Source organism: Colias croceus, chromosome 6, assembly GCF_905220415.1.
Source record: "Colias croceus chromosome 6, ilColCroc2.1".
In the NCBI taxonomy this organism is placed as follows: Eukaryota; Metazoa; Arthropoda; class Insecta; order Lepidoptera; family Pieridae; genus Colias; species Colias croceus.
Window position 1 is genome coordinate 8,870,263 of NC_059542.1, and position 15,723 is coordinate 8,885,985.

The 15,723-nt window shown below is 30.5% G+C and overlaps 1 protein-coding gene across 2 annotated transcripts in view; it reads left to right on the forward strand.

Annotated features, from left to right (window-relative positions):
• LOC123692640 (elongation of very long chain fatty acids protein 7-like) overlaps window positions 1-15,723 on the forward strand; it is a 49,088-nt gene that overhangs the window by 23,022 nt on the left and 10,343 nt on the right. The window contains exons 1-4 of one of the 2 annotated variants that reach the window (XM_045637404.1): window positions 8,198-8,334; window positions 8,409-8,630; window positions 12,072-12,262; window positions 13,236-13,316. In XM_045637404.1, the coding sequence (XP_045493360.1) occupies window positions 8,531-8,630; window positions 12,072-12,262; window positions 13,236-13,316 (372 nt within the window). In that variant the 5' untranslated portion in view covers window positions 8,198-8,334; window positions 8,409-8,530. Of the gene's footprint in view, window positions 1-8,197; window positions 8,335-8,408; window positions 8,631-12,071; window positions 12,263-13,235; window positions 13,317-15,723 lie in introns of those variants that run through there. The other variant, XM_045637405.1, reaches the window with a different exon arrangement.

Consider the following 15,723-nt stretch of genomic DNA (forward strand, 5'->3'; position numbering starts at 1 on the left):
GGAAGGTATATAATATATTAGGTTTTAGACAAAGCGGGCGAAGCCGTGGGCGGTAAGCTAGTTAACTATAAATTCAACAATAGGGAGTAGGTAAAACAAAACGAACATTACTAGCCCAATCGACATTCTTTCGAATTGCAATGTAATTCGTTTTCCACTTCCAACAATAAATCTTATTACGTAATAATATAGTACATGACCTATTTTATCGTTTTTATGTACGGAAGACATCCGCAAAGTAAAATATCGTCGGATATTCAATATGTTGTGTAAACACACTCACGCTATTGCAGGATATTGCTCAGTCCAAGGACTTGAAAATCAGATTTTAGCATTCTAGGAAAATCGTGATATGCTAATGCGATCGCTTCAATGCATAGCTGCAATAATACTGAGAAAATTATTGGGAAATCATCACAGTTTATGTTGCGTGACAATCCCTTTTCTCTTTGATAATATGCGAAATATTGTGAGGGTGATGCTTACGGTAAGTTGAAAACTGTTAGTGCCGAATATAGAGACTGGAAAAAATTGAAAAATTCATAGATTATGAAAATTTAATCAAAATTTCTCAATCAAAATAAGAAAGTAAGTTAATAAACTAAACTAAAATTAGATAGATAGGTAACATTTTTGAAATTTTGTTGAAGAACGTGAAAAGGATTCACCAATTCTTTTTAAACGAGAGCTTAACGAAACTAAATCAGGTTAATTAAACGAAGCAATCCACGGTAAATAGGTACATCGTAGTAAATTGCGTAGAGTTGCAGCGAGCGGGCAGCATAGTCACGTAAATGTGTAGACGTGAAAATGCCATATTTAAATTTTTAAAAACATATTATGGTTACAGAATTACCGTTATTATATCAGGTAAATTGCATATTTTTTTATTAAATAGGGAACGCTTATTAATAGAATATATCTACTAATTTTGAATTTTCCGGTAAATAATCGCAGACTTCCTAATGTCACATAATGTCTCGTCAAAATGTTTTTATCTCATTTATCAATGTGATTTTTTTTCCTAATGCAATAAAAACAGGCACTTGTTACGTCATAAGTAAGTTTAAAAACAATTTTTTTGCAAATAATAATTAATTTATAATTAGTTGAACTTGACATTACCAAATTAGCATCGAAGAAACAATTATATACCTACGTCAAAGTTTTGTTGCAGCTGTTTGCAAAAACTTCGAAACCCATGATATTGTCATTACGTAAGTATTATAGAAAAACAAGTCTCAGGCATGACATTGTGATGACATTATTCACATTTCAGTTTTTGACGGAAAATACCGACTATTTACTGACTAGGTAGTAAGATTGTTTTTGAATGAAGGAACAAAATTGACACGCGTTAATATATTATAGTATCGTTTTTATTCAGTTCTTATGTTCGTTAGATACTTTTAATTCATTATTCTTATAATATAGTACTATCTGACCACGTCATTTTCGGCCCTGAAAAGGACTTAGTATTTGCTTATTGTGTTTACTAGAACTTATCAACATTATCCATGGTATAGAAAGGCTACTTTCCGATTAACAATATTAGTGAAATTAAAAGAAAAACACCTATGGTCTTGTCTTACCACAAAACAATATAAACACAATCTAACTTTAAACCAGGGATCTGTCACTTAAATAATTGTCTACGTAAAATACGACAAAACCAGTTAGTACCAGATTAAACCGGCGCTTAAAGTTAAACCCTGTCTAAAGTTTTTCGTGGTAAGACAGCTAATATCTATTTAAGGGATGATTTATAAAAAAATAAATAAAATAATTACTTATATGTACGCAAGATGCATTGTAAATTTAAAGTTATTGTAAGAAATATAATGCAACAACAATGCGCGCATACGCAAACATTATCGCATCTTGATTTATTGTGTTTGTATTGCACACGAGAGTAGCATCCAAATGATTTATAATTAAGTGCTAAGTATTGCTACAGAGATTTATATCTAACTCGCATGTTGGTTACAACCTAGGTAACCTAGTTAATTTTAAAATCCTTTGCACTATAAGTAGTTTTTAAGGGGAATAACTTATTTAACTCAGTAATAGTTAACTTAGTTATTTTCGAACAATAATTAATTGTTTTTTGTGTTTTTAAATTGAAAAATTTTGCATGTTTATATTTAGTAATTGCATGAAAATGCAAGTGTGAATATTTACTTAGAAGAATAATTAATAGAGTCTTAAATACAATATGTGACATAGGCTCTGTTATAAATAATAAATAAATATTTCAGGACAATTTTCACACACGGAACGATCTAATCCCATACTAAGCTTTCGTTTGTGCTATATAGATAATTAACACCCAGACACAGAGAAAACATCTATGTTCATCACACAAATATTTGCTCCGGGTGGGAATCGAACCCACGACCTCTGGCTTAGAAGTCAGGGCCACTATTAACCAAGCCAACCGGTCAGTCAAAATACCCGGAAGATAGAAGTTTATTCCTAAAACACCTTATACAATTGTTTTGCTTACAGTTGGTTAGTCAGTAAAGTTATTGTTCTGAGTCCTACATAATATAAACCTTGACATCGATAAATAATTGGCAATTTTTATGGGCCATAAAATAATCTTTAACCTTCGAAACTCGATGCCTCCTTAGTACAGTGCAGTGGTAAACGCGTAAGCGTAGGTCCGACGGGCCTTCGATTCCCGGAGGATACAAAGAAAAAAAGTCTCGGTCTGGCAGGGCTCAGAAGGCTGATAACCTACTTGCCCTAAAGACAATCTATAGAGTGCATTCTCAACTATAAAATAAATAAAAAAACGACGTGTGTCACTCGGGGACTGCCGCGGCAAAGCTATTGCATGCTATGCCTTCAAGCCACACCTCCGCCCGTCGGAGTGGGGAGCGTGAGGTTTTTCGTTACGGAATTTCTCGAACTCGATTCGGTCCCCGCGCTCAAGGCCCGCGATAGAAGCTATGCAATAGCTTTAAAATGTATTTTAATACGTTGAGATACTGATAGGTAGTGATTCATTATTATCATATTTTTTTTTTTTTTTTTTGTTTATCAATAGATATTTTAAACAAATACATAATGCCTTACATAATGCGATTTTTTTTTTATTATTCATAGTGTTTAAGTTTAGTAAGGCTAAAGTGTAAAGAGACTTTAATAGTCTGTATCTAAATATTTTTGCATTGTTTTTTGCTTCTAGCCTGTAGTGACAATATCGTATCTTTCCATGTATTACGTGCTTTCCCTTACTTTAAATAATGTATATGTAATATTTCACCTGTTTGTAACTCAATTATTCCGAATTACTTGATATCGAATTAAGACGTATTTATTTATTTATTTATGACACTTCATTGTACATGTAAGAGAAATTTAAAATAAATGAATACATAAAATTGAAAGGTGTACAATAGGCGGCTTTATTGCTTAAAAGCAATCTTGTCCAGGCAACCATAAAAAATAAAAATAAAGGACATGTAAGACAATGTTAAAAAGCGAGTTAGGTATATACATATATATTACAAAAAACATCCGTTATCCGTTAACATTGATTTGAACAGGATACATATTTAATTTTTAAAAGGCAAAATAAAACAACGAATCTTGAAAACAATCATGAGAACTCACACAACTAATATTTTTACCAAAACCTCTGTTTAGAAATCATAATCATTAAATTATATTTAAATTTATTCAATTATCTTTTATGCAAGTTTTATGATGATACTTTTTTTCTCAAAGAAACCGTTAATAATTTTTAGGTGGCTACTGTATCCCATTTGCATGTTATGTGTTGGATTATAGTAATTACGCCAATAATAATTATTGTTTATTTATTTTTTAACCGACTTCAAAAAAAGGAGGAGGTTATCCATTCGACCGGTATGTTTTTTTTATGTATGTACACCGATTATCTGTACTCCGAGGTTTCTGAACCGATTTACGTGATTCTTTTTTTGTTTGATGCGGGATGGTGTCGAATTGGTCCCATAAAAATTTTATTCGGATAGGCCCAGTAGTTTTTATTTTATGAGCATTTTTGTCTGTATTTGTAAATGTTGCAAGTGCAAGTTTGAAGTCGGTTGTTTTTAACGCAGTTATCACTTGTATGTTGTGAATATTTTAGTGTTACAAATATTAATATATTACAAATATTAGTAATTACAATAATAACTATCTCAGAATTTATTTCTCCTACTAATTTGTTAGGACGACTGCCAAAAAATACTAATTTTGTGATTTTTGCTCAGAGTCAAAAATGTAAAGGTGTCATACTGTGCGTTACTTTTAATTAATTATGCAGTATCTTTTATTCATTAATAACATTAAATTGTTAAAATATATAAATCCAGAATAATCATTTTACGTATTAGTAGGTACCTACATGATATAATTACGTACGCTATTGTTAAAGGTATCATTTAAACGAAAAAATAAGTTTCCAAGAAAAACTACGTCAAGCAATTATAGAGATGACATTTTTGTCTTTCATAAAGTAGGTATATTCAACCCATTCTTTTTTACTTCCGTTAAAAATAATAAATGACAATCACAGGAAAGTTTTTCTTAAATTTTCTAATATTGGGTGTCTCTATATTTTAGTAGGTATTTTGACTTTAATTTTACCATTTGCATAAGTATCGCAATTAAAATCGGATTTCATAATCAAATTTTTGCCATAAAAACAATCTTATTTTAATGATAATTCTTTCATACACACTTTCTTTTGTTGTTAAAAAGCGATTGCGAGATTACGATAAAAATTAAGCGCCTACAAAATTGCTCTTGACATTGATTCAATGAGGGCAAATTTATTAAAATCGAAGCAAGGAAAGTAGTGGGACGCCATCTAGCGGAAAGTTTGAGCATTACTAGATACTATTTCTATTTTTATTTCTTGAAACGAACAAAGCATATTATTGTTCAATGAAGTTAGAATATAAAGAAAATTTAACATTTAATTATTTATTAATTTAAATATATATTAAGATGTAGTTATGATCAGGAGGCTTTTAATGTCGACAGCGCCATCTAGTGATTAACAAAACTTGTTGGTAATTCTATGAATACAGGTGAACTTGTAGATATTGATAAAATTACCAACTACCAAGTATCTTACCTTACATACTAGCTGCGCTCCGCGGTTTCACCCGCGTGGCTCCGCTCCTGATGGTATTAGCGTGATGATATTATACCAGTAGTTACTCAGATTAGCGCGTTCAAACAAACAAACAAACAAATTCTTAAGCTTTATAATATTAGTATAGATTATAAATAAAATCAATTGCTAATCATATTTAATTATTTAGTCTATCTAAAATGCGGAGACGGCTGGGCCGATTTACCTGATTTTGATTTTGACATGTTTTTCATAGTCCAGAGAAGAAGAAGATTTAAACGGTGAGAAACATAAAAAAAATAGTAACAGGCGGTTTAAATGTCATCGGGAAATCTAGCTAACACTGTTGGAAAACTGAGGGGATGTTGTAATACTTTTCCAATGCAATTTTCCAGTTTACATTGTAAACTGCAACTGGAAAATTGCATCGGATTAAAATAATTATTTTGCCAAGTACCAAAACTGAGAGGGACTTTTCAAATGCAATTTTCGGGTCAGTTTCCATGAAAAGTTAAATTATTTGGTAATTCTATCGATATTGATACATCGATTGAACAAGGGTAACAAACTTACATATTAGCTTTTTCAGCCTGCCTGCAGCTGCGTTCTCAAATTGTTCTAGTTCGTATTACATTGCAAAATTCTGTTAGAAATCAGAATAATTGAAAAATTAAAGTATAATCAGTTTTGCACTAAAATTTCCAAATCCAAATTTAAACTAGTTCGACCAGTAGGTACTAAAACCAATATGCAGAGAATTAGGAATTTATATCCAAAATACAGACAGGATCTGCTATCCTGTTTCATGATTTGACATGATTTTTCACTTCAAAAAAAAAAAACATTGCTGCTCAATGTTTGTTTTTTTTTGAAGTGAAACTTCTTTAGGCGCGTTTAGAGTAAAAATTCAAGGTCCCGTCATGACAATACCGTCACGTCATGGAGTAAGGCGACGATTTTGGTTTCTTTGAATATTGCCAAAGTTTCATCTCTGACACTTGTGATCAACACACACGCTCTTTTTTAATTGAATTTATTGTTGTTAGACTGACATATACCTAATAATTAAAAAAACTCTATTTCCTCAAAGCTGAGATCAGTCGGCTATAACGGTAACCTTGTATTGTGTTTATTTATTATATTTTGTTCATCCATTTATATAAACTTTTGATAAAAATGGTAAAAATTATAAATCAGATTGTCAAGACTTATCTGTGATTAGAGATCTTTTTGATGCAAATCTTATCAACTTATGTACCTATATTTAAAAATTAAGAAATATAAACTTACTAGCTTACCACCCGCGGCTTCGCCCGCTTTGTCTAAAACCTAATAAATTATATACTAAAACCTTCCTCTTGAATCACTGTATCTATTAAAAATACCGCATCATAATCCGTGGCGTAGTTTTAAAGATTTGAGCATACAAAGGGACAGAGAAAGCGACTTTGTTTTATACTAACTATGTAGTGAAGTATCTAATCGCATTGTATTTGTAGTGTAAATTACTATTAAGTAGGTATTACCTTTTTTTAGAATACCGATTACCGATTATGTAGAGCGCAAACCGCGCGTCAAATCTAGTAAAATAAATCATATACTTATGGGACAAATCTCTGTGCACAAATATGTACAATCTATATAAAGCTAAAGAGTTTGTTTGTTTGTTTGAACGCGCTAATCTCAGGAACTACTGGTCCGATTTGAAAAACTCTTCCAGTGTTAGATAGCCCATTTATCGGGGAAGGATATAGGCTATATTATATCATTACGCTAAGAGCAACAGGAGCGGAGCAATGTGGGTAAAACCGCGCGGTGCAGCTAGATAACAATAAACATTTTAATACATCAGATATTTCTTAACATTTTCTGTCGTTTTTATCTCAGAATCAAACCGTTACTAACTATCATAGTTTAATATGATATTGGCTATAAATAACGCCATAAATGGGTAAATTGTTAAAGTGTATGTGCAGTTTCAATTAAAATTATGTTGTAACTTTTTAAATTACTAATAAAACCTTTTAGCTTTGGTTTCACAGAATAAAAATTATAGGTATATGCTTGAAATTCATATACCTTGAGCCTAACCTATGATTTTATTTAAATATAGGTAGTTAGTTTATAAGAAATAACTTATTTAACAAAATATGGATACTTGTTCTAACAAAATCTGCAAAATCACATAAATATCATACATATTATGTATTTGGTTCGGTTAATTTAATACATACAAAAAAATGCGATAATTTTCACCAAATTTCATACATTTTCTTCAAAAAAAAAATGCAGAAATTGAAGTGTCAAACTTATAAATATTGAAGAATCTGTATATAACCATTACACAAATAAATCAATAGCATCATTGAGATATTTTTCGTAGAGCTAAAGGTACGTTACTGATATCTCTCTGCTACGGAGTTCTAATATATTTGGAAGAAATATTTACTGATTTTAAATGGATTAAAACTTAATTAAAGTGAGTAAAGTTTGATCGTACAAATATTTCTTAGTTCGGTAAATTGTTCCGAAAATATTGACGGAGAGGGTGCTTAATTGAAAATATAATTTATAGTTACGTAGCTTGATAATTAGATCTGAACTGAAAAGATGAAATATATTTTTCGTACGAAGGATTTCGAAATTCCGCCTGAAAATTAGAGGGACATGAAAGTTACTAATTTTACGACTGAAAAATTTAAAGGATCTCGTTTGCTAAAACTGTGGATGGAACACTCTTTGTTTTTGTGTTCTGCGACATTACCGCGCCTTATGTACCCAAAATTATAGGTAATCTTCTACATACTTCTAAAATACATACTAAACTAGCAAATATTTTTTAATTTAACTAATGCATTTTTTTATTTTACAAAAAAAATCGTAAAACTATGAATGCAATAAGTACAAGTGACAACCTAAGGTCTACCATCTAAACCTAACTCTATGGACTTTGCCCGGAAAATTGTGCGGAAATGTGTACGTTTTCGCGATGACAATAAAACGCAATTTACAATGACGCAACAGTACTTACGTCCTTGTGACACTGGGGGGGCTGTACGTTCACGATTGGCGGGCTTATGGCGCGCGATTCAATTGTAACTTGGGAAGCGGCGCGTTCGCACTTTCCACAGGCTTTCGCTTTTGAGATGTGCTCATAAATTATTATTAAATTTATCTGACGAAGATGATTTATTCGCGCAAGACGTATCGGTAGCATCAAAGTATGTGCTTTCGTTAAACGCTTATACGCGCGTTTTGAAATCCCAATTTGATGTTTATTTTTATTTTGTTTCAGGTGACATTTTGCAAAGCAAATTGTTATCGAGATTCATCAAGGTGAATTAAATAGTGGTGTGTAGTGTGTGTCAGTGAAATACGACAATTCAGCGAGTGACAGAGTGATAGACATTGTTCAAAATGACTGGTTTCGTGAAAATCGCGATCGATGACTACTATTCTGATAACAATTGGACGACGATCATCAATAAATATTGGGTGCTAGCTGAAAGAGTTTCAGGTACTTAGTGTTTTATAAAAATTTCTAGTTCAAATATTTGAAATCATGCACAGAGCTAAAATGATACATAAATCTTAGATTTCCTAATATGAACAATAAATTACAATACCTACTTATATATATTTAAAAAAAAGTTAAAAATATCTGACATGTACAATGAAATAGAATCTATATAAATAATTCAATTAACTTCTAATTTCTTGCTAGTCAAAATAAATTTCATCGTGTTAGAATCAAAGTTAAATGTAATGACATTACATGGAAAGTGCATACCTATTCCATTACATTTTTGTTCGTTACTTTCATGAATTATACAATAGGTTCCTATTATACAAACCACAGGTACTAACTTTCAAGTTAAGATGATAGATTATATTCGAAAGCGTGTCTGGATGAAGAATAATCTGACATTCAAAATGTTATTATATTTTAAGGAAAGATTCCCAAAAAATAATACTAAAAGTGTGAAGTGTTCAAATTAAGCCCAATTATTTATAAACAAAGCGTTAGCACATTTAATAATGTTCAGAGCGTTGAAGATAATATCAGGTGTACTTCTAATGCACTTAAATACTTACTTACATTTCAATAATTAATTTGCTAAAATATTTAGTTTGCTTATAAATAATCTATAGAAGCTAAATTCTGATTCATTGCTAGCATTTATGTAAAGAGCAATTACATAGGTATTTATTTTGAAAATAATTTATATGATCCCCCCGCGTTCTAGAAATTATTAATAAGCCCTGGTTAAAGCTTTCCAGTTATAAATAAGTCCAGTAAAATAGTCAAACATAATTGTCCATTTGACCAAATTATAGTATGTACTTAAAATTAATATATTAACCTTTAACCTAACCTTTAACTCTAACGAAATTATTATCAAAACGTTAACGTGTTTATTATCACTTCACTAACAATTGACAAACATTTATCCGGTTTTAGCACTTTCATTCACAATCTTCTTCTTCTCTTAATTAATGGCTCCACCTTCATTCACAATCAAAATCCATACTAAATCATATGAAAGAAAGTATTGACATTAGCACTATATAGTTGCCACCTGTGAAATTCTTGCTTGGAATGTTGTTCGTCTTAATAAAATGTCATGTCATGTTACGAAATTAACGTGTAAACTTTTGCTAATTCAATTAAAAAAAAAGTAAAAAAGGCGGGAATGACCACTCTTTTCGTTATTTTTTTTTAAACGCTAAGTAGTTTTTTTTTATTGCCAGCCATAATGCATTAAAAAAGTTTAATTTAAAAACATGCATAGAATGTGTGTCATTCAATTTAGCTTTTATTTAATAGACAATTTTTTTTTAAACTTATAGAAAATATAAAATCATTTTCGAATTCGAAACAAACGTACGACGTGCAAACGACTTGCGGTTCTAGGTACATAATGACTAAGGTCACAAAACAATGCCCTAAGTTTCATCTCGAAGGCTAATTTAGTACTGAGAATCGTCCAATGTTTCTCTTTGAGAGCCTTGAAAGATAATTATTGTTTAATTTTCCATAAATAAGGATATGACACAGGAAAGCAGAGTTTGGATAAATATTTAAACATAATAATAGTAATTTATTTTTTTAAATAAATAAATAAATAAATTGTTACATCAATTTAAAAATATTTTATATAAAGGCTGCGTACTGCAAACTGCATACCTATTACCTATGCAGTTGTAAATAATAGTATGAGTAAATTTTATTCAAGATAAATTATGTAAATAAGTACTGGCAATAATTTAAATTAAGATTAAAATAATATGATGATTTAATAAAATGTACGAATAAAATAAAAAAAAACATAATTTATCTAAAAGCCTTTAGTGGATATTTCAAATTTGATCAAGGAACGACCGACCATTCAATGGATTCACAAATTATCATCTTAATAACATCATCTATCTAATAATAATTTTAATGGCCCAAATTTATAATCAGTAAAAAAATCAATAAGAACATGCTCAGTTACACCGTAAGTTCGATCGATTGAATACTACCAATCTAAAATAATATCGGCGTTGTAATCCAGAAAATATCGTAAGTAATTTGTTTTTTTTAAGTCTATAAATTATGATAATTTAAACAAATTCGCATACGTTACACGAAGCTGCATCATCGGATCAATGTGAAAATAATATTATGTATATTATAATCATGTAATACGATGTAATTTTGTAGGTTAAATTGTTCTTTGAAGTATGTACATAATTAAGTAGGCTTTGTATAGACTTGAATGCAACCTGTCTGAGCGAATACTTTCTCTCGATAACTGTAAGCTATTACTCGTGTATACATCCGTAGTTCGTACAGACATCATCTGTCAACAGATAAATAAACATAAGTATAACATCTTAACATCGATCTCAAGTATTAGAAATCGAAAAAGTAAATTATAGTTAAACTTTTGCTTTCTACAAAGGCAAACGTACAGACTGTACCAAAAAATGTTTAATTTAGAAAGTAGAATAGACGAAAAAGTAGCATTAGAGCAAATTTTCATTTTTATTGCAGCTTGAGATTTGTGTTTTTCTTACGAAAAACTGCAGTAAGCAAATATTTTTTCCTTATTTTTCGATGCACTAATTGACTTAATGTATTGCTTAATCTGACTTCAACAAGGTATAAATTACGCATCAACTCGTTTCAGAACGTTTCTTTACGAAGTGCCCATATATATAAAAGTTTACGAACTGATAATAATACAACAGCGCAATAAAAACATTACTTTCTCCGAATATTTTAAGGCAGATGCGTCGTTCATTTTATATTGCATACCATTAATTATGTACAGGATCTGCATACGTTTCATTAAAAATCATTACCAAAAGTAGGTATGGTAAAAAAGAATAATTATAGCAATGTTTTTAGAATAATTTATATTAGATGCTATTAAATGTTACTATTATGTAACTTGTAGTCATTATTTTTCCCGACTACATTTGAATTAAAAACTATGAAATTAAATAAACTTCACGTAGTAAATTTCGTTAAAGAAATTTATATAAAATGAAACTGTTCTTCTATTAATTTTAAATGTAAATTGCTATGGCAAATTTACGATATATATTTTAAAGAAATATAATTATTAAATATTTGAAATAACTGCGTTAGATTTAGTTAACTGATTTTCAACCTACCTTCAATTGCCTCTAGCCTAAAATTAATTTTATGCATTGGTTATAACAAAGATGTATAAAATATTATAAAAGGACAATTTAATTAATACGGACATTAAGTTTTATTTTATTGGTTTTTAAAGTTTATTTATGATTGATATAGTTTTAATTTATCACAGTGTATAACTCAAACATTTTTGCTGAATATTTCGTCCTCTTCTTTCTTACCTACCCTTAAATTCCATTAGTTCCATTCTTATAGACATTTTAACGATTTCTTACACGTATTTAATATGTGCAATCTCTTCAACAGATCCCCGAGTACAAGGATGGTTTTTCTTCGATTCGCCGATACCTACCTTCGTAATGGTAGTCCTGTACCTTGCCTTCGTTCTCGTAGCAGGGCCCATGTGGATGGCCAATAGAAAACCGTTCCAAATCAAAAACCTCCTCGTTGCATACAACGCTGGCCAGGTTCTTCTGTCATTATATATGTTTTATGAGGTAAGTTTATCCTAATATAATGTGGAATAATGAACTCGATAATTCTATCGTTAAATGCACAACAAAGTAGTTTGTAATAGCGTAAAATGTACAATGTAAGGAATATAGAAATTAGTCCGTAATTTTCTGTAATTTTTAATAATGCAAGGTATTGTTCTTAACCTTTTTCCGCCCTGTAATATACGCTGCTTTTCAAATATTGCCTCTGAAATTTAACAACGACACTGTGTTAAAACAACCGTGAATTAATATTGACGGAAGGACAGATGAATTTCATTCATGCCATTATTTATATAACGTAAACACATTATAAAGAATGATACAGGATTTCAAATAATTGTGTGTATCAACGTCACTCAGTATAATCCACACTAGTTAGTTACCCATGCTCTGGAACGAATTACTTCTTAAAACGATACCTCAGTAATGACGTCGTCTTGAAGTTGTCATTGCGTCAGAGTAAAACCTCATGCAGTTGTGTCAAGGAGCGTCATTAAACAATTTTACCATGCATGCATCCGTGACATCTACATTTCAAGCGGTCAGCTTAATCTCTATCGCAAGGCCGTTGGGTCTAATTTCGTTCTAAATTTGGTACATTTTTTTAAACGAAGTAAAGGACGCAATTTGCTTGACATTGATATGTTTCTAATTTTTTGCCGTGATTTACTTTGTTGACGTGACTTTGAATTTTTATCTAATAACTACATATACTTATAAATAATAGTATCTCATAATAAAATGATTCACCCTAAAATGTATTGTTCACAAGAACCATCTTTAGGATATTTAAAGTTAAAGCTCAATCCATTCCTAATTGGTATTTTCACACTATAAGCGAAAGAGTGTCAATTTCACGCTTTCGTTTAAACTTTAAAGCAATTTCGTGTTTTAATGATAATTAATTATATCTTTTAAATAAAAGTATTTTAAAGTATCGAGTTGAAAGATTTAATAATAACTTTGGTTTCAGCACTTAATGTCTGGATGGTGGGCTGATTACAGTCTAACATGTCAACCTGTAGACTACAGTGATAGTGAAAAAGCGAGAAGAGTAAGTATTTTACTTCACTGCATAGTTTAAAGCAAAGTCGCTTTTAGCGCCGGTCTGTATGTATGTATGCTTAGATCTTTCAAACTACACAACAGATATTGATGCATTTTTTAATGGAGTGTGATTCAAAGGGAAGATTTTAGTTTATAATTTATTAAGATTTAGATAGAGCGGGCGAGGCCGTGGGCGGAAAGCTAGTAATAATATAATACAAAAGCTTATCTAATTTTCAAAAAATTTATTTCATTCGAAGTAGGTATATGCAGTCATAATAATTCAATAAAAAATGCAAAAAGAAATCATGTATTTGACTTTTTTCAGTCCCATAACAATTTATAACATAGTCAAGTTTTTTTAATGAAATTTTTCGTAAGTCACATAATAAAATAATAAATTAGCAAATTATGCAAATGTTAGATAATATTCGTCCATGATAATATTTACATCAACGTAGATGTGTTAAAATGATAGCGTTTTGTGTTAAACAAGCACTCATATCAATTTAAATAATAAACACGCTTTTTTAACTAAATGTATTTTGAAATAATGTATTTATTTTAATATTTCTTATACTGTTTATGTATCGAAACAATTAGTATAGGATTGTTTTCTACGATTTTTATAGGATTTGACTACGCGGTACGAAAAATAATTTATGAAGAAAGTTAATTTACATTTAAATATTAATACACGGTTCCATCGACGTAACTTTGGTTTGAAAAAATACAAAATCTTTATTTATTTAAAACGTATTTAAAAATAACCAAACAATCTATTTTTTAGTCATTCTTCTTCTTATTCAGGTGTTATACTAGCTGTGCTCCGCAGTTTTAACCGCAGTGCTCCGCTCCTATTGGTCTTAGCGAGATGATATTATATTCTTCGATAAATGGGCTATATAACACCGAAAGAATTTAAAAAATTGGACCAGTAATTCCCGAGATTAGCGCGTTCAAATAAACAAACAAACAAACTCTTCAGCTTTATATTATTAGTATAGATAAGAACAGTGTAGGTACGATAATGAGAGTCAGGTAGAAAGCAAGATGACTGTACCGGTTTGCGCTGACCGACATTATCTCACATGTATAGTGGTATTTGTTTTATGATTTATTGTTTATTCATTCATTCAGTTTTTGCGAATGGACAATTTTTATATATTTTATTCGAATTCATAATCTGAGTTGTTGCGAATGAGCTTTTTTTCCGACTCTCGAACTTAATTCAATATAAATTTATTATTTTTATCTCGTAGTGAAATGATTGATTTTTACACATTTTTACAATTGAATAAAAAACAAACTTTCATTGATATGACATGAACGGCACTTGCTATCTACGAATCGATAATTTCTTCCATTTATTTATAACCTTTCTTTCATGTCTTTGAAAGTTTGAATATAGTAAGTATTAATTTAGTAGTAGTAGTTAGGTAGTAGTATCGTTTATGAACATCGATCAAAATTAAAATTTGAAAGTTTATCGAAAAGTAACCGTCAACGTTAGCGACCTTAACAAACTTCGTACGGTCAAGTTCAATAGCAGACTACATCTACACGATAAACAACTTTCCATCTTTTGTTGATTTTGGCGTTTTTGAAGAGAAATTATTCATGTGACAACTTTGTTTATATATTAGGATGACAGAGAATGAGCTTTTTGATTACCTTTTTTTTTAATTGGGGAAATCTTGCATAGATACCCTCGGCCTCCGGGGAAAGGGTCATGTCAGATTCCTACCGACCAAAACCCCACTGTGTTCCGTCAAGCCACATAAACGACGGGGCCACGGGTATAGGTAGAATTCGTCCGTGACCCATTCAGCAGCTGCCCGTCTCCAGGCCAACACAAACTATGAGCCCGCCAGCTCTAACCTCATGGGGGCGGCGTGAGCGGAACACGTCTCACGCCGCCTCATCTCACCGGACGAAGCTTTTTGATTACCTGTACAAAGATTACCTGTATAAAATAGTGAAAATTATCTTAATATTAATTCGACAATTAAAATAAAACATAATAATATAAATGCTCCGATAACGTATTCTCGTAATAACAGAATAGATTTTGATTAGAGTCATTGTAAAAATGTAGAGACAACTCTTAATATTTAAATTGTTCATGCTATATAAAGTGTTAAGGTTAAGTTTCTTTTTTCAGTTGCATGTATTTTATTTATTATAAATTAGCCAAAGTGTCAATTTACACTAAAATAAAATAAATCAATTACTACCTTTTGATACGTAGGTGTGAATATAAACATTAAATTAATCTCAGTGCTTCAAACGTCGTAAAATTTCTTATGGTTTCTACGATTGAGATCTATTCAAATGAATGGAGGTATTTATTACTTGCCCAAATAATGAAAATTATAGATATTTGTATTCATATTTAATCTAGGATTTTATGT